Genomic DNA, 18,910 nt, shown 5'->3' on the forward strand with positions numbered 1-18,910 from the left:
AATATACTATTCATGTCACAGAGGGAGAAAAACATGTCTTTTTTTCACCATCTTTTGTTCTGGTTACTTAATCTTGATGTTGTCACAGTCAAAAAATCATGGAGTGACTTTTTCCCTATTTTGTACGTGACAGTGGCAGCTATATATTTAGCCTCAGTATTGCTGGGGTCAAGCTATTTCGGGGCTCTGACACTATTGTCTTCACTCTAATCTGGCTTTGCGACAGAGCTGAATCATGATGGCATACCCTCAGCAACCAGTTGCTTCTTTCCGTCCAGAACAGCAGCTGCTGGCCAGTACAAGGCTGGTCCTGCGCAGTGATTTGGCGCAGGCAGATTCTTGGGGAGATGAGGTAGGCAGAGGCAGCTATATTTAGAGGGGGTGGCTGGATTCAATTGCAGGGGCTTCAGACTGCGACCCTTTTCTCACTACTGCCCTTTCCAGCCAGGACTGACTGCCTAAAAGACCTGTGCTCGACGTCTCCTTCCTTCCTCGACAGACCCATCCAACGTTTCCCCACTGTCATGGACCCCAACGCCATCAAGGAGGAGCTGCGCCTGTTTCAGAGTACTCTGCTCCAGGATGGTCTGAAAGAGCTGCTAAATGAGAATAAATTTGTGGATTGCACCTTGAAGGTTGGAGAGCGCAGCCTGCCCTGCCATCGACTGATCATGGCCGCCTGCAGCCCTTACTTCAGGGAGATCTTCTTTACAGAAGATGGGAAGGAGGTGGAGAACACCAAAGAGGTGATCCTGGAGGATGTCAATGCCTCAATCCTGGACATGATCATTCAGTACCTGTACTCTGCTGAGATTGACCTCACAGATGACAATGTTCAGGATATAATCGCCGTTGCAAACAAATTCCAGATCCCTTCAGTTTTCACTGTTTGCGTCAACTACCTACAGAAGAAGATCTCAGCTGCCAACTGCATGGCAATCTTCAGGATGGGCCTTGTGCTCAGCTGTCCCCGGCTCGCCGTGGCCGCTCGCAACTTTATCGCCGACCACTTTGAGTTGCTACATAAAGATGAGGAGTTCCTCAGACTTGCAGCCCATGAGCTCTTTGCCATCATCGGTGGAGATTCACTAAATGTGGAGAAGGAAGAAGTGGTGTTTGAATCGGTCATGGCGTGGGTTCGCCACGATAAGGATAAGCGTGTCAAAGTCCTAAAAGATGCTTTCAACTGCATCCGCTTCCGCCTGCTGCCTGAGAAGTACTTCAAAGAGAAAGTGGAGACCGATGACATCATCAAGGCAGACCCAGAACTCCAGAAGATAATTCAGGTTATCAGAGATGCCTTCAAGGGGAAGCTTCCAGAGAAGTCCAAGAAAAAGGAAGGGGCCACAAAGGAAGGAAGCGAGGAGGAGCAGGATAGCCCTTTCCCTGGGTTTTTGAACGACAATCGTAGACACGGAATGTACGCACGGGACTTTATCCTGATGGTGAACGACTCGGCGGCGGTGGCGTACGACGTGAACGAGAACGAGTGTTTCCTGGCGGCCATGTCAGAGCAGGTCCCACGCAACCACGTCAGCATGACGTCACAGAAGAACCAGCTCTTCATCATCGGGGGGCTGTTTGTGGATGAGGAAAACAAGGATGTCCCTCTGCAATGTTATTTCTACTCGGTAGGCAGCTTTTTGAGTCAATATGATTTATTTTTATAGTTTAAATTATTCCACATTTTCCTTATAGATTAGCAGATGTGTGTGGAATTAGCCAATGAAATGCAATTGTTTAAATGCAGAGAGATTCGCAGTATTTTTTTTTTTTCTCAGTAGTCTGACAGAAATGTTTCGTACTGCATCTATATTCAGAACAGGTTAGATATAGGTTCCAAAATATGCTATCGACTCAGCATGAAATCATCTTGCTCTGACGTCAACACTTCATTGCCTTAAGGGACATAAAGTATTTGTAAGGTGTTCTGTGATAACTATTATTGGCTGCTTTCACGCACATTTTGTAAAGAAGATGTCGAAAATGTGCCTTATAGAGTGGTCCGCACAGCATACACCAAGTCAAGGTTTACTTTTCACAACTTAATGGAGCACAAAGAGACTGTTTTAGAAAGTGTATGGTTCACTGCAGGTACATATTACTTTCCTTCTAGTTGGATCCAGTTGCTTCTGAATGGGTCGCCCTGCCGCCCATGCCCTCTCCCAGATGCCTTTTCAGCATTGGCGAGAGCGAAAACTTGCTGTTTGCGGTGGCTGGAAAAGACCTGCAGACTAATGAGTCTCTCGATACTGTCATGTGCTATGACACTGAGTAAGTAGAATTGTTGTTTGCGCTCTTTTTGTCTCCACCATAGTCCTATTAAGGTATAGTGCGGATTTGATGGGAATAGACCGACATCATTCAAATCAAAACTATTCCTCTTTCAGGAAGATGAAGTGGAATGAGACGAAGAAGCTTCCTCTCAAGATCCATGGACATGCTGTTGTGTCCCACAAGGGGATGGTCTACTGCATTGGGGGCAAGACAGATGACAAGTGAGTCGAGAAAGTGTGTGTGTGTGTGGGGGGGGGTGGCAGAGAGAAAGAGAGAGAGCGAGAGAGAGAGAGAGAGAGAGAGAGAGAGAGAGAGAGAAGCACTCACTGTCATGAGGTCCAGTTGTTCTGTATCATCCCAACACACCACTCATCATACCCAAATTTCTTTCTAAAGGACTAAATTCAGTTATGGTGCATCAGAGAAACAGAGTCTTACAAAGTGTTTTTTCCAGAAGAACTCAAGCCTTGAATGTTGTCTCTATCTGTAAATTCAGCAGCAGCCACTTGAGTACAGCCAAGTGATAAGCAGGTGTTAGTTCCCCTAGAAACCACTTCACACACACACATATATATATATATATAAATTACCCAAAAATATAATTACAACAATATTTCTTGCCTTCTCTACAGCAAAGCTCTCAGCAAGATGTTTGTGTACAATCACAAGCAATCAGAGTGGCGGGAGTTGGCGTCAATGAAGACACCCAGAGCAATGTTTGGGACTGTCATCCATGATGGCAAGATTGTAGTGGCTGGTGGAGTCAATGAGGGAGGCCTCACCTCCTCCTGTGAAACCTACAACTTTGCAACAAACAAGTAAGTGCTAGCTTTTATTGTGTGTGTGTGTGTGATGTATTTTCCGTTTAACCTAATCCTCTGGTTTATTCTCACCAGATGGGAGCCTTTTGCAGAATTCCCTCAAGAGAGGAGTTCTGTCAACTTGGTGAGTACCGCTGGCAGCCTGTACGCTGTGGGCGGCTTCGCCATGATTGAAATGGAGAACAAGGAGGTGGTTCCCACGGAGGTCACCGACGTTTGGCAGTAAGTCTTCATTTCAGGCGGCGCATTGCGTAAGTTGTGATCATATCAAGCCGTGATATCCTCTCGCTCCCGCTTTAGGTATGAGAATGACAAGAAGCAGTGGAGCGGCATGTTGAGGGAGATGCGCTACGCGGCTGGTGCTTCCTGCGTGTCTATGCGCCTTAATGCAGCCAGGATGCCCAAACTGTAGGGAGGAGCTTTCTCATTTCAGCATTCTTCTCATATTCACTTGCCTCCTGCCACACTTGGCTGACCCGAGACACCAAATTCAGTGTATGAAAATTTGAATGTGTACCATAAAAGTCCAGTTAACTCTCAAAAGACTCATCATCATCCACACAGTTCCAAGGAAATAACTATTTCTAAAGCTCTATTTACATCATTTTGTAAAATAAAGATTTTTACACAGTTTGGGATTGTGTGAACTCGCAGACGACATTCTGACAATTCCAAAAAGAATCTTGAGAACCTTCACAAGCAAGGGGACAGGATGTGTTACGTACAAGGATGGAAACTGGAGATGGATTCTCTTGTCATTTTGAAATAATTCACTTTGAGGTAATTCTAGAGAAAAAGCGTTGTGACATTTGTAAAATGGAAGGAAAATCTGGTGACATATATCTGCCCCCCAACACACACACACACACACCTAAAAATGCATACAAAGAAACTTGTACAAGTTGGAGTATAAACTATATAAAAACTAAAATGTGAATTTATTTTAAAAAGGATTTTGAGAAAAGAAACCTACTCCTACACGTAGGAGATGATGATAACTCTTGGGTTTGTTCACTCATCAACCAGAAATTTACTGCAGTGTCTTCAATGACCCTATTTTGCGGGATGAAGCCCGGAATATGTAGAAAGAAGCCATGAAAGCACTCGGAGACGATGCAGATCCCCACACAGCAGGATCTGAACCCATCAATTCTTCACTGTGAGGAAGATCTGCTAACCACCTCATCTCGTGGGTCAATTTGCAGTAATCATGTACAGATAATGGACACAGGTAGAGATGTAAATACCCAATAAGGACAAAAAACGGGAACATTGGATGGCGGGGGGTCACAGCAACCTTGTTCAAGTATCATGATGATGATAGGGAATGAGTCTGCACCACAGCATAATTTGATTTGTATTGCCAATGTAGTGCGTTAGAGAGATCAATTGCAACTTTCTTGGAGCTATTTCCCCTGGATTTAGTGTTTCTATATGTGGAAACCAGATAGAACATTGGAACAGCAGAAAGCTGATCAAGAACAAATTGACACCACAGAATGCTGAACATTTTTATTGACACAATTTCCGCTGCAGAAGAGCCTTGGTTGTGTCTCACTAGTGGAGCTCAATGAATAGGACAAAAGAAAAACAACAGCTAAGTTTGTGCTTTGATTTTTTGGAGCGAGTCACAATTTAAGCACAATAATTTAATGGCCAACACAGCGCTAGAATATTACATAGAAGATCCTTAAAGCCCATTTATTGTTCTACGAATTTATCAAAATGGCCACATTGTTTTTTTTGTTTTTTTTTTGCAGACATCAAATTTTAGCTTGATGTATAAAACATTCTGCTTTGCTCATGAAAGTTAAATAAAAAGCATTTTACAACTGCAGAGCCATAAGAAACACCACGTACAAAAGGTTACAAATACATCCATCGTAAATATTAAGACACCTTTCGGCCAGCCAACAAAACACAAGGAGGATGACAGAATTTGGCAGACTGACAGCAAAGGCAGGAGAGTAGAAGTTTAGTCTTTGTTGTTTCCTCCTCACCATCGCACCACTTGACTGTTGTAGTCTTCCGTAGTGCCAAGCACCTTCATGTCCTCCTCTTCTTCGTCTCTTCCTAATCTCAGCAACTCCGCCAGGTAGGTCCTGTGCAGACGTTGCCTCTCCTCTCGTCGGCGGAGACGCTCCTCTCTGTGCTGCTTTTGGCGGTTGTACTGGTAACGCTGGAGGAATAGCTCCTTGGCGTACTCGTAGAGCTCCACGTCGAGGGCGTTAAGTCCCTCGATGCGCCACTGGACCTTCTTGTTGATTCCCACGCTGGCAGCACGGGTGCTATTGATTTGCGTGAAGGGCCGGATGAAACGCAAGTCGAACGTCCGCTCGAATAAGTATTGCGTCTTTTGCTGATACTCTGTCAGACCGAAGAAGGCCATGTTACGGAGGTTAGCCTTGGCGCTGGCGAGGAGCAGGCGGCCTCGTTCCAGCTCGTTCATGGATGACATGTTGTAGCAGCCAACAAGGCTGAGGTCAGCCAGCATGCGCACCTGCCGGTTGTTGGCGAGGTTGGACGGACAGTTCATGAAGTCTGCCAGGGTCACACCGGTCCAGTCCTCACCGCTGTAGCAGGCTGGAAGTTCATCCTGAGAAGGTGGGCGGCCATCACACAGGTGGAGGGCGGTTTTCCAGGTGGCGCCACGCTGTACGTGTTTCCACTCACTGAGGTAGCGCGACACGGGGTCACGGAGCATGGTGATGTAGTGGAAATTCCTACAGGGGACACAAAGTAGATGAGATGAGATGTGTGGCTTTCAAGTGACGGTTCACTGTGTTTTTATTTGATGTCATTTCACCAATCACCACTAGATGGCAAAGGCGCATAAGCATTACTACTATTTGTGCTCTATTACTTCCTTGTGGGATTTTATTTTCAGTGCAGGTTTGAAAAAAAGTGTGGGTGCCTGTTTCTCAGTGATGGCAGTGATATTCGAGAATATTTTCAATCAACTTTTTTCATGCATCAAAACTTAAGAGGGATTTACACAAAACAATCAGGACTGCTGACGCTAATCAGTTTCTGGAAAGGGAGAAAGAAGTGAGTTAGTGCTTTTCAGGTTACCCTTTCAGACCATAGGCAACAAGTGTATAACTTGAGTGTTGCCGCTTTCAGGTTTTCCTGCAAAATATTTTTCTCTGAAGATCTAAGTGGCTCTTGTATTCGTTCTATTGAGCCCAGCTGAACAAGAGATATGACTTGTTTTCTGTGAAAATGTTATTTTACTTTTGGAGACGCAAACACAAGCATGTCAAGGACTATGGTCAAAATATGCAAATGATAAACAGAACAACATCTGGGTCAGCATTCATTTGGAGTTGATACAAAAAAATAGGTTTGACTTGTCACTGTCATACTTCATTGCAAACAAGGCTGAGTCATTTTCCATGAGTCCTATTCTATAAAATGATATCATTTCATGATATTGTCTAATAGCTAGCCCAGGGAGCACCCCGCCCCTCCAACATGTCAAAACATTACTGAAGATGGAAACCATGCTTCAAATGTCCACAGTTACATAATGAGAGATGTTGAAGACGAATGCAATTTTCAGAAATTGTGTTTCTACAATGAAATTGGATGTATAGCCGCTGCAGGTTGTTTGTCATTTCCTTCAGCTGATCATACAACCTACCTCCTCCAGAGTTCATCTCTGTAAAATATGAACTCTACAAGCCTATATTGTTTTTGGTGACATCATCACCAGCTCCTCCATTTTTAGTGAGTACAAGCCTATTGATTGGTAAGGCGGATGGATGGATAGTGTTTTTAGTTACTCTTCTGTCAAGATCATAGTTCATATTACCTGGCTCTAATGACTTTATGATTTATGCAAGTCCGTTTTTCCGCTTTCTTGGACTTTGATCCGCAGGTAAGCTGCGCTTTCCCGCATGGAGCCTTTCTTCTGCGACCAGTGCCGAACTGATTTCACCCCCCACTGGAAGGAGGAGAAGAGTGGGCGAATCCTTTGCGAGCAGTCCATGATGTCCAATCGGAAAAAGGCTCTCAGCACACTAACAGGCTGAAGAATGCTTTTGTCAAGGGCCTGCAGCAGGAGCAGGTCAGCGTCAAAGCGCTTTGTTTGGACCCACTGCAAATACATGAGTATAACACTTTTTATGTGATTCTTCAATTTCAGGAGATTGAACAGAGGCTGCAGCGAGCGACCCTCTCGCCCAGCTTAGCCCCCAGCGGACCCTCCAAGACTGACTCCCTGATCCGACATCATGCTCTGCGCCAGGTACGCGCCCTCTAAACTGTGCAGCATTTATGTTTCTTAACTAACAAAAATCTTGTCTCTTCTAAACACTTGAAAAAAATTACACCGAACATACTATGTGTACCCCCCCATAAAACAAGTTCCAAATATTTGTTAGATTTTTAACATGCAGAACGAGCTTTTGCTAGTCAAACCATTTAATGCACATGCATAATTGCTCCCACTGACTTTGTCTTTGTCACCTGACCAAGTTCTGCGTTCTGTTGTAATGCACTTAGTCATCAGAACACACAGGACAACCAAGAAGGTGGTCTCATCCGGTTTAGACTCACCTGAGCAAGTCGAGCGGTGTGTTACGCTACTGTTTGCACAGCCTGACACAATGAAGCAGGCGCTTTACTCGTTTGTGAAGGTTAGGTTCACAATGACACTGTCAAATTGAAGCCTTGGACAGAAAATCAGATGCTTTGGCTCCATTTAAACTCACTTATGTGTACTATGATGAAGCCTGGGTGATTCATTGCAACAAAGCACTTGATTTTCTACTCGGGCTCCTCAAGCTTCTATGCAGAGAATATTTGGGATCTTTGCACCTCAAGGTTTTGGATTATATCTTTTATGGGGGAGATATGGATCAATCATTGTGTGCACACAAATTGCCTAAGTCCAGAGGAGCATTTTGCATATGGTTTACCTCTAATGTTCTCGGACTTGGTTGCTCTTGGAATGTTGGAATGTGACTAAGTTGCATGTCACTGCTCCGTCTTTCCGTGTATTAGACCCAGTCTACCAGGAAGCTATGCTACAAGCATGAGTACTTCACCCAAATTTCTTCATCCAAGTCTAAACTTATTGAAACATATAAGAATTGGAATCTGATGGGAGCAGGAAGGATGAACTTGCCAAAAGCTTTGAGTCTGACTGCCGAGAATCTTTTCGCAGTACCAACTCAACTAGTGGAGTGTTCATTTTTAAAATGTTGAAAAGCATTTCCATATACTTCCATCCCATTGAGATGCGGCTGAGCGAGCCTGTGCCACACCACAGCCGACAAGCCTAAGCAACCTTGCAAACTATTTCTCTGCCATTCCCCCCCATTCTGTTGCTTGCACATTTTTAAACATCTCTATCTCAAATCAGGAGATTTACATTTCAAAACTCTCAGCCTCCATCATTCAGCTGAGTTGAGTGATTACTGAAGCACAGCTGAGGTGAAGCAATGACTTTACATTACTTGGATAACATTAAAATAATTCCAATTTGAAAACTACTAATTTTGTACTTTTGATTCCTTATTGCATTTTTTGTTATACTTCATGAGCTGTTGGTGAAAGGGATACACGATGCATCGGCATTTCCCCCTGCCACAACAACTTTCTACTCACCATTTGGATTGCCTTTTAAAAAAGAAACAAAGGCAACAGACAGCAAGAGATCAATATTTGCCTTGTTAATTCACTCACCATTGTGTCAAGGACAAACAAGCAACTCACACTAAAAGCTTTGACCTGAACTCATTCAGCTTATCTCTACAAACGCCGATATGATGCTTCACGTGATTTATGGTTGTACTCCAACTTCTACTCCGGAGCAACTTGTAGTCTGGAAAATATGGTACTTCAACAGAGAAGCTAATAAGCCATTTTCTTTCTTTCTTTCTTTCTTTCTTTCTTTCTTTCTTTCTTTCTTTCTTTCTTTCTTTCTTTCTTTCTTTCTTTCTTTTCCGTTTTGGGTCGGGAAGGGAAGATGGCACCTAACCGAAGAAAACCGTGAGACGAAAACTATTAGCAACAAAGGAAATTTGGTAAAGGATGCATTTCCATTCATTATATGCATCCTCACTTGTTGACCATATAAGGGCAGCGTGTGTTGTACTATTTTTTTTTACATTATCAGAGCTTAACTGAAGATGTGAGATGCAACTGCGACACAAATCACCATTGTGTTTTGTGTTCTTCTACAAAAATATGGTCTTCAATGAAGCGATAGACAGTCTTCATTCTTGTCATACATTTTGGTGCTATTTTGGACCAGATGGAATAAAAAAAAGGAAAGGCTTCTAGAGAACAGCGGGGCTGTCTGGGCATGTTCATATAAGAGTGTGATGATTTTGCTGTGGTGAAAACTAGGTGACTCCATGAGGGACTGCAGTCAAGACAAATAAAACTGCATCATTGGAAAGGTGGCAGAGAGTGTATTTGGAAGAAAAAGGGAGCCTCCCACATTGTCTGTTTTTAACACAGAAGATGCAAGGCATTCAGGAAAGCTATACTCACATCACCCTGGCTTATGAAGCTTTAGAGTTTTAGCCTTAACCTTTGCTTCACATCTTAATCTTGCATCGCTTTGAGGTGTCTGCCTCGTTGTCCTCCACGTCCGTACAGTGTACACGTAGAAAGCAGAAATGGGAGGCTGTAGTCAATAAAGGTTTGCCCTGCCTACGCAAATAGAGACATTTCTGAAAGCCTGCTGGAATGAGCTTCATTTTGTGCTGCATCTATGAAGAAGTAGTATTTTACTGTAGCGCGTAGATGTCTCACATCATGGTATCACGGGAAAATGTTCCTTCCTAAAGTTTGTAAAAATCGTATTTGAAAAATATACCGTGAACTTCAATCTATTCGACTGGACTTGTGGATTAATCTGCCCCTTCTTCCTTCCTCGTATAATAAAATCTGATTTTGAGTGCCCCTAATCCTTCTAAGGAGTGTGGAGATTACCAAGATCCTCTGAATATTTTACATTTCTCACAATAACATGGATCAGTGTTACAAGGTCTTTGTATGAGCTTTAACTATAACTGTATTATTATCCCAAAAATACCAACAAGAAAAATCTGCAATGTAGAAGTAGATTTTTTTTTCATTTTTAAATGTGCTTTTTTGTTTCTTGTACATGTTTTAACAATGACTGTTTGTTCATCATAAATGCTACTCTGCAACTTTACAGCGCACCGCATGCAGCACAGTTGCTTTGTATAGATTTTGTAGCTACCTTGTGGCTCCTTGCCCAGTTATGCGATACCCAGTTACAAAACAGGAGATTTGAATAATGTCCCAAATTTTAAAATGCAATAAAAAAATGCAGGCTCAGTGAGGCAACCAGTTCAGGGTATCCTCCGCCTACTGCCAGATGACTGCTGGGATATGCTCCAGCACACAGAAAATGGATGGATGGATGGATGGATGGATGGATGGATGGATGGATGGATGGATGGATGGATGGATGGATGGATGGATGGATGGATGGATGGATGGATGGATGGAGGGAGGGAGGGAGGGAGGGAGGGAGGGAGGGAGGGAGGGAGGTATGATAATAACAATACAATGATAAGGATGATTCCTCATAATAATAATAATAATAATAATAAGGATAAATAATAATGATAAGGATGATTCCTGATAATAATAATAATAATAATATATTTCTACAGGTAAACTCCAAGGTCTTGCAGATGATGAAGTAAGCCATACATGGCATAGGTGCTATTGTGGTGTGTCCGTTTTCAAACCGAGCGCAGTCTACTTTGTGCGACCAAATTATCAGGTCTGTCGACAGAGAGGCATAGAATTGTGCGTAGATGCCCAACATGGCTCCAAACACAATACGCACAAAACTTGCACTGACAACAAAATGTATCCATTGCACCAAGGTAATTGACGCATGGCAGTAAAAATAGGGCCCATGATTCAGCTCTGGTTTTTTTTTGTTACAGAAGAACACAATAACCTTACACAAATCCTAGTAGAACCCCAAGAAGTGTTTTTCATTCTGTGGTTTTTCCTTTGCTCTTGCGTTTAATTTTGTTGTTGTGTGGCTTAGCTATTTTCTTTTGTGTTTTCCCATTTGCTATTGAGTTATTTGTTTGCATGTTTTTTTCATTTGATGTTGAGGCTTTTAGTTTGCCGTATTTTGCACTTTTAGGCTACCGTATGAGTCTAAAGTACCATCACAAGTCTAGACGTGTCGGGAAAGATGAGTTGTTATTAATTTGGAGGGTCTCGTGCTCTAGCATTACAGCTCTAGGACTTTTCTAAAGTGCCTAAAATAAAACTGTGGCGTCAGGTCCTATACACCTATCTCCCCACAGAATGTGACTAATCATAAGATATGCTGTAAACTCTCTCCGGAGCAGCGGTGACTAAGAATTGAACTCAAATGTCTGTTTGAAAAGACAGAGCTACACACTGTGCACATTTGACTCATGAATTCACTAAATAGGTCACTTGTATTGAAACAGACATAATGACAGAGCATTATCTAGAAATTCGGCCCAAAATTTAAAAATTGTGTTTCTACCAAGAAAAACCGTCATTTATCAAAGGGTGGGACGAAACCTTCGAATCTCGTTATCTTTCAGGGACAATTTTATGCTGGGCGTCTTTACAGATTCAGTGTGACTGTGCTCCTTTCTAGTGCACAAAAGCTTAATCTCTGTAAGTGTGGAAGCACTTAAGATCCTTGACCTTAACCCCATTAAAATCCTTTTGGATGAACTACAATAGAGGTTGTGAGATTGAGATGGATCAAATTTGTGTATATTAAGTACAGTACAACGTCAAATATACCCAATGTACAGTACATTTAATTTAATGAAATTACTAGCATTACGGTTGAGATGACCAGTTGTTCCTCAAACACTCAAGTGCAGCAAAATATATTAGAGATGCAATGAGTGAATTTGCAACACTGCAGGCAGTGTCATTGAAATGAGGTAATACAGATTTTTCCTTAACCAGTTCCCAGCCCGGCCACTTAGTGAGGCAACTGCTATTTAGAGAATACGCAGTGCCAGCGTCAACGAGTGCAGATTTTCTCCAGTCCATTATGCCAAATTGACATTATCGACTGATGGAGTGTTGATTCAAAGAGCATCAAATTCAATCTGATGGGTGTCTGAAGGTTGGTTAATGGCTTCTGGAAAGGAAGTATTCTTGAAAGCAATGACCTCCTTTGGCGCCCCTCTTTAACACTCTTGCGAACATATGGAGATTTGCTTTCGGAACCTTTAACACGCAGACGGCACACCTCGAAGCACCCGGCCCTGCTTAAGTGATTTACTTTGCGGGGCTTAACTCTCCGGCTTCTGTAATTACAGTAAATTGAAACAGACCTGCTGGAGCTGGCTTTTCAAATCATTTGCTTGAGGGCCAGTGGGTCATTGGGACAACAATATCAAATGTGGCAAGCGTGTTAGCAGTGCTTCTTAAACTGCTCGACATTTGCAGGTCATGATAATTACACATATGCGTATATTTGAACAGTAAGCATAAACAGCATTGTGTCTGTTTTACCTGCTCTGTTGTTCCTTTGAAAGTTAATTATTATTGATCATTTTACGTTTACTTGGATTATCACCTTTTAATGTCTTACACTCCTTAGAGATATCTGATATCTGATAACTGATATCGGCAACAAAATCTCCCCCTCCATTAGGATCACACAGTGACCCTTTGGGCTACAGGTTGACAGATAATAATAATAATAATAATAATAATAATAATAATAATAATAATAATAATAATAATAATAATATAATAATAATAATAATTCACTCAGTTAATACAATTTTAAGTGTTTTTTACTACAGAATAAAAATGATTGCTGATCAAGATTCCGTTTGAAATGACGTGAAGATAACGAAATGAGCGTGGCAGGCTCGTCTCACCATTTTCTCTTTTGGGTATTATTTTTGTTCCGCCTGTTCATCACCACTGGAACGCAGCTCGTTAACTCGGTCCAGTCGGCGTGTACACCGCAACTCCAGCCGGTGGAGAAGCGAGAAAAGAGCCACGACTCGCTTTTGCCGGGCCGGTAACACGTGCATTTCCTCTGTCCGGGCGTGCATTCGCAGGGCTGCTCCAGCTGCATATTTTTAACCAGGTGGAGCCCGAACGTGGTTCCTCCGGTCTTTTGAATATGCAGGAACACCATCACGTCATCTCCTCGGATGTCAAAGTTCACGTGTTTGTCCAGGTCCAGCTCCGTGAAGTTCAATGTGAACGCGGTCACGTCAGTGAGGTCCTCGTCCAGTTGCTGTTCCGTGCGCAGGGATGAATATTGCTCAAAAAGGCCGATCTCTTCACGTCGGGAGTTGCAGCTGTTGCTCTCCGCTGGACACACGTACTGGTACCCGATCATGAAGCATAGCACGGCCGCGATGGGGATGAAGATGAGTCTCCGAAACCTTTCCTCCATGGTGGGACGCTCACAACGGACACAAGCGAGAAGTAATCCTCCTCCTGCGCGCCTTGCATACTGTGGCTCCTCTCGGCGGGTTTGGGCAGGGCGCTCCCGGTAGCTGAAGTGACCGACAGCAGGTGAGCGATGCCGCCACTCGGGTGTCCTTTACGTGGACTGCTTCGGTAATTACCAAACTTGACGCAATCGCGCTGTGAGCAAAAGGCACGCAGCTCATACACATTGCCCTCTCTCTCTTGCTCTCTCTTCTTAAGGCAATTTAAGTGCTCACCTGCGTGAGGGGCGTTACTGCGTGCGTTACTGCGTGCGTTACTGCGTGCGTGCGTGTGCGCTCGACAGACTTAAAGCGCGAGCCGGCAAAGCAAAAGTGGATCAGCACATGCTTCCGCTTAGAGAGAGATGCAAGCAACATAAATTTTGTGCTCCTCTTTCCGCCCTCCCTCATCGAAATTTCAAATACTCAAAACCCCAAAACATCAATTTTAAGACTCAACATTGCGCATGTGTTGTTTGTATGTGCACTGTTACTGACTGAGGACAACTATTATAATGGACAGACGGAAAGATGGACGGATGACTTGGCAACACTCTTGGCATTCACATGCTAGTGCTGATAGATTTAACAATAGGGATTTTCAAGATTCGGTAAATTCAGGGCTTTAAATCAAGATTAGCATTGAATGAAAATTAAATCTTCAAATCAGACTCAACAGGTGTACCAGAGAATATGATTATGTCATTAAAGTTTTTCTTCATGTAGTTTCTGCTTTTACTTCGAAGCTCAGCTACATTTAGATACCATTTTGTTCAAGCTGACTTGACTCTACATCTGTGCTGTCATCTGTCCTGACTGCCAAGCTGGTGATGCAATCCTATCTCTAATCACATGCGCACACACGCACATTCAATTTGATTGGCCTGGACTGGCTCTAGACACATGATATTTTGTATAATGTGATATAATGTGAAATCACAAAATTAAACCAAAAGTCATAATGGCTTCAACTCCAAACTAAAGGATGTTATTATTTTGTTTTAGGCGGGTGTGAGAAAGTATTGCGAGGATTGCACACGACGCAAATAGTGATGTTGACTGGCTCAAAACTCTTTTGAGTTTTTTCCTCTACAATTCTACTATCGACTCAATGCATCATTCAGACCGTAAGAAAAAAATTCTCCGATAGGCTCAGCAGTTCAGCACCATGGACAGTTTCCATCTAATCGAGTCAATACTTTGAGCACGTGGGTTCTGAACAACAATGGATCGTGAACATCCGACTGACATGCACTTATCTATTACACAAGTAATGGACCAATTTAAGCTTTTACTGATCAAAAGCTTTTGCTTTTTTCCCCAAGATCCCCTGGCGTTCTGTTATGCATCTTTTGAGTACTGAGAAGTACTCGATAACACACACATCAAATGTATTACCAGGGGCTTTAACCAGGGTGCACTTTGTATTCTGCTTTCAGCACTCATGCTCCCTGACATTGACTTAATCTGGATTGTGAGGTCCAACACTCTTTGTGCCAGAGTAGAGCCCAAAATCTCATATAAGAGCAAGACTCAAGGTAAGGAACATGGAAAAAAAACGTGTTATGAAATGTGACAAGATCAAACATTTGAGAAGGTCATACTCTAATGACGTGTTAGACATGAATTTATTTTGTCCTCAAAATCCCGACTCTGCATGTACTTCAAGTGCGGGTATCTGCCTTTCCGTTTTGCAGAAAAATAATTTTCCACAAATAGCCCATTCCCCAATGGGACATTCTTTTCTGCATTGTTTTGTGCTGTAAAATAGAGGTGGTAATGAGGCGCCTGTGATGTTTGTATATTTACAAGTTCTCTCGTTGAGGTAGAAATTGGTGTTATCCCGTATACCGATATTATTCAAGTTTGCACTGATTAGAATTAGCCAGCATCAAAGCATTTGTTTTGCATCTGCCTTTTTGCTACCCTGATTCTAAAAGATGCTCAAGACTAACGAACATGTCCCAAATGTGCCGTACTCAAGTATTTTGGTGACATTCTATATAAAAAAAGTAAGCCATGAATTAGATCTTGATTGTCACCTTGTAGATGTCAATGATGACATGGTAATACCGGTTCCCTGTTATTTATCGTCCAGTACCTGTGAGGCAATCTTACTGTTGCCGTTGCAGATGTCTCAACTTGTAAGGTGACAATTCTAATTTCCCATCAGTCAATTTTCTATACTTCTTGTCATCATTGGGAGCTCGTGAGCTAGGAACGATTCTGACTGCAGCAATTGGCTACGTCAATATGCACGTGAGAATTTTAATTTTTTTCTCACTCTGGTCCCACAACACACCCATGCGCACACACGCGCACACCAGCTGCTGCAATGACGTTTTGCTTGCTTATGATAAACGCACTTGGGCAAGCTGTCAGATCAGAGGCAAGATAAAACAGGACAGAGCCCAAAAGTCCTTAAACATAGATGTGTGAATAAATGAAACGTCCAGATAAGTAAAAAAAATGCTATATTTGTACTGTAATAAGGATTGTGTGTAAAAGCAGATTACATATGTACATGTAGGGATTTTTTTCCCCTTGCATGTCACTAAGCAATTTCCAGTATTCATTATGAGCATATTCTCCCATTTGTAATTAAGTCAATTTCTTTCATGCAAAGTCCAATCAGCAAGTCAAAATGCTCTTCATAGGTGAAGAAAAGAAAAGTCCCTTGGCGCTGATACCTTTTTTCACCGTTTAATTAGATATGTGGCCATTCGGCCATCATGTAGGGACACAGCCGTTGGGAAGTTGGTGAATCATTTGTGGAGTATGACTGAAGCAACAAAATCCATCTCAGTGACATCACAGTTGCTTGGAGCTGAGGTAACAGTGAGTGGCACACTTAAGTCATCGGGGGAATTTGTGCAGCCAACCTGCATAAAAGACAAAAGTTATAAGTATGCTAAACCTGATTACATATTTAGTGTGCTGTCTAGTTATTAAGGTATTATTTTTCATCGACTGTGAGCTCCAATTAAGACCCTATTCAAAATACACCCTGTGTATGGGCTCCTGCCAAGCATAAGTGAAGCCCTAATGTACAATCTAAGAAGATTGCTCCTCTAAGCCTTCAAAGATCATTTCTGATCGAAAAGAGAGGAATCCATTTCAGATAGAGATTTTGCGTGAGCTCCAGTACTAGAGGCGTGTAAGCCCAGATGCCAGGTTTTTCTCTTATATCTTTGTGGTTAAAGCTCTCTGACAACAAGCGGCTCTCCTGGCATTTAAAACATGTCTGCCATTCCTCACTCTGCCTCTTTGGCCTGCAGAGATAACTAACATCTAAGTATCACTAAATGTCACGTTAAGTGCTTCTCTTGCCCCACACTAAAATGAGATGCTTTGTGAATATAAAGGCCCAGCTCAGAGAAAGCGATGCTTCCCTTTGTGCTCTGCTTTTCCTTCTGCCCTCCTCCATGTCGGCAAGGCGGCTGCACAGAGGATGGCAGACTCACATTAGGGACTCATATTAGAACATGATCTTCAGCCAAGAACGTTGGATCAGCATCAACGTGTTGTTGCGATTTTGTGCTCGACCCATCAGGGGTCACTTGAATTTACATTCATTAATTATCACCCATAGCATCTTTCCTCTAGACAAGGGGTGTCAAACTATGGTCCGCGGGCCAAATTTGTGCCAGTGTAAATAGATTTGGCCCGCAAAGACAAATTGTAGATCGACTTTGTGTCAATACTATAATTGCAATTGTTTTCACTTTTAGAAAATAGAGACGTTGCTAGCATTTTTTATTACCATTTATCTTTTTAAAAATTTGAACAATTTTTACTCGTCTGATTTCAAAACAGTTTGTTGGGGATAACCTAGATTGTATATAATATGAGACGGTCAGACATTTATTTGGGTTGACAGTCGTAATGGCCCTCCAAAGGAAACTATGACTACATTGCGGCCCACAACAAAAATGAGTTTGACACCCCTGCTCTTGACATTCTAGACCTAGACACTACATCATAGATCAAGACTGAACAGATCTAGCTTGCCCTAACAGAATATCGACCACCTCACTAAGTGGGAGGATGCTTGAAAATGACCCACATGCACCTCATCTTTTGCTTGACATATTTAATTTATTGGCCATTATTCATAGCAGAGAGAGTAAACTGTTGGATGGCACATTTTCCATCCCTTCCTTCCTACTGCCACACTTTGCCATCGTTCCTGCCCACAAGTATGATTCACCACTTGTGACCCCCATGACTGCCTTGTTGAAAATAGACAACAGAGATTCCGATGAAACCCTGCAGGTAAGATTTGTGGAGGTGTGGGACGATCTGATGCATGGCTTGTCTGGCATTAACAACATGACAGCCTGTTTGACCGTTATTGATTTTAATTCCAGTCATTTGCCTGGTTAGTCTTGAGGCCTGAACAGTGTACCTATTGTATTGTTGTGACTGTTCATGTGTTTTCCAGGTCTCTGTGATTATGCGTAGATACAGAGCAGCAGTCAGCAGTCTTCTTCTGAGTGACTTACTCAGACTAAACATCAGCACTGGACCTAGAGGCTTCGCAACCTCTAGCAGACAGGTGACTTCGAGACCTGTCACCGTGCATCGCCATCTTGTCCGGCAATTGAACTTCATGACCTCGTTTTGATGGCTCTGGGAATCATGTTCTTCCCTGGGCTTGTCGACAAGAACGAATATGCTTCGTAATCAGTTCTCAGATGAGGCTGTCTGGGGACTGGCTGGGAATATGTTGCTAGTTCCAGCAGGGTACTCTGATGAAGGGTTCAGCACAGTTAGGTGCATATGTCATCTTGACATTATATGATTTTTTAAATAACTTCCGCAATGCTTTATACAATATGTTTTGTGCCTGTGAACCCAAATGTAATTCAAAGGAAATTGGAGCGATCTATGGTCAGCACCACTGCAGCGTTGAACAGAAGAAAAGCCTTAGTAACTGCTGCCCTCTGCTGGTCATATCTAATTTGACATTCGAGGCCTAGAGATGTAATCACATGTAGAGACTACGTTCACACTCATTCGCACTTGTAAGTTGTAAATGAAAATGTTTGTTTGTCATGTGTAAAGACGGGTACTCAGAGAAAACCAACGCAGGATATTACAAACGCCAAAAAGCCTGCACCATGAGATTTGAAACCTGCACCTCTCAATTAGGAGGCAGATCTGTAGCTAAAGCAACCCCATCCATCTATTGATAACACCAATACTGTACAGTAAAAGCAATTAAAGCAAAATTTGGACACGTGGCGGAATGTACAAAAAGCAAAGTTGACGATAAGGAGATGAACGTCATACAAACAACATGAGACGAAACAGTCTGAAAAACGTTTGAAGTTGTCAACATCTTGT

The 18,910-nt window shown here is 42.6% G+C and overlaps 2 protein-coding genes and 1 long non-coding RNA gene across 4 annotated transcripts; 2 read left to right on the forward strand and 1 right to left on the reverse strand.

Moving 5' to 3' along the window:
- The first annotated feature begins 332 nt into the window (after positions 1-332).
- Positions 333-3,731, forward strand: LOC148401720 (kelch-like protein 41b). The gene is made up of 6 exons (XM_088367985.1): positions 333-1,631; positions 2,117-2,274; positions 2,391-2,498; positions 2,910-3,095; positions 3,174-3,320; positions 3,399-3,731. The coding sequence occupies exons 1-6, from the start codon at positions 525-527 to the stop codon at positions 3,508-3,510; spliced, it is 1,818 nt and encodes a 605-aa protein (XP_088224111.1). The 5' UTR covers positions 333-524; the 3' UTR covers positions 3,511-3,731.
- Positions 3,732-4,548: 817 nt separating this feature from the next.
- Positions 4,549-13,837, reverse strand: LOC148401721 (heparan-sulfate 6-O-sulfotransferase 3-B-like). Of its 2 annotated transcripts, XM_088367988.1 has the most exons (3): positions 12,995-13,837; positions 5,599-5,821; positions 4,549-5,465 (listed from the first exon to the last, which is right to left on the reverse strand). In XM_088367988.1, the coding sequence occupies exons 1-3, from the start codon at positions 13,522-13,524 to the stop codon at positions 5,178-5,180; spliced, it is 1,041 nt and encodes a 346-aa protein (XP_088224114.1). In that variant the 5' UTR covers positions 13,525-13,837; the 3' UTR covers positions 4,549-5,177. The 2 variants fall into 2 exon arrangements, with proteins under 2 accessions (XP_088224114.1, XP_088224112.1); XM_088367986.1 differs by having other exon boundaries at positions 4,554-5,821; positions 12,995-13,836.
- LOC148401722 (uncharacterized) lies at positions 13,060-18,870 on the forward strand. Its single transcript, XR_015856140.1, has 3 exons — positions 13,060-13,646; positions 15,001-15,099; positions 18,006-18,870. It is a non-coding gene; the product is annotated as an uncharacterized LOC148401722 (long non-coding RNA).
- Positions 18,871-18,910: the final 40 nt, after the last annotated feature.

Source organism: Syngnathus floridae, chromosome 2 (assembly GCF_059516105.1).
Source record: "Syngnathus floridae isolate MCC-2025c chromosome 2, RoL_Sflo_1.0, whole genome shotgun sequence".
NCBI lineage: Eukaryota > Metazoa > Chordata > Actinopteri > Syngnathiformes > Syngnathidae > Syngnathus > Syngnathus floridae.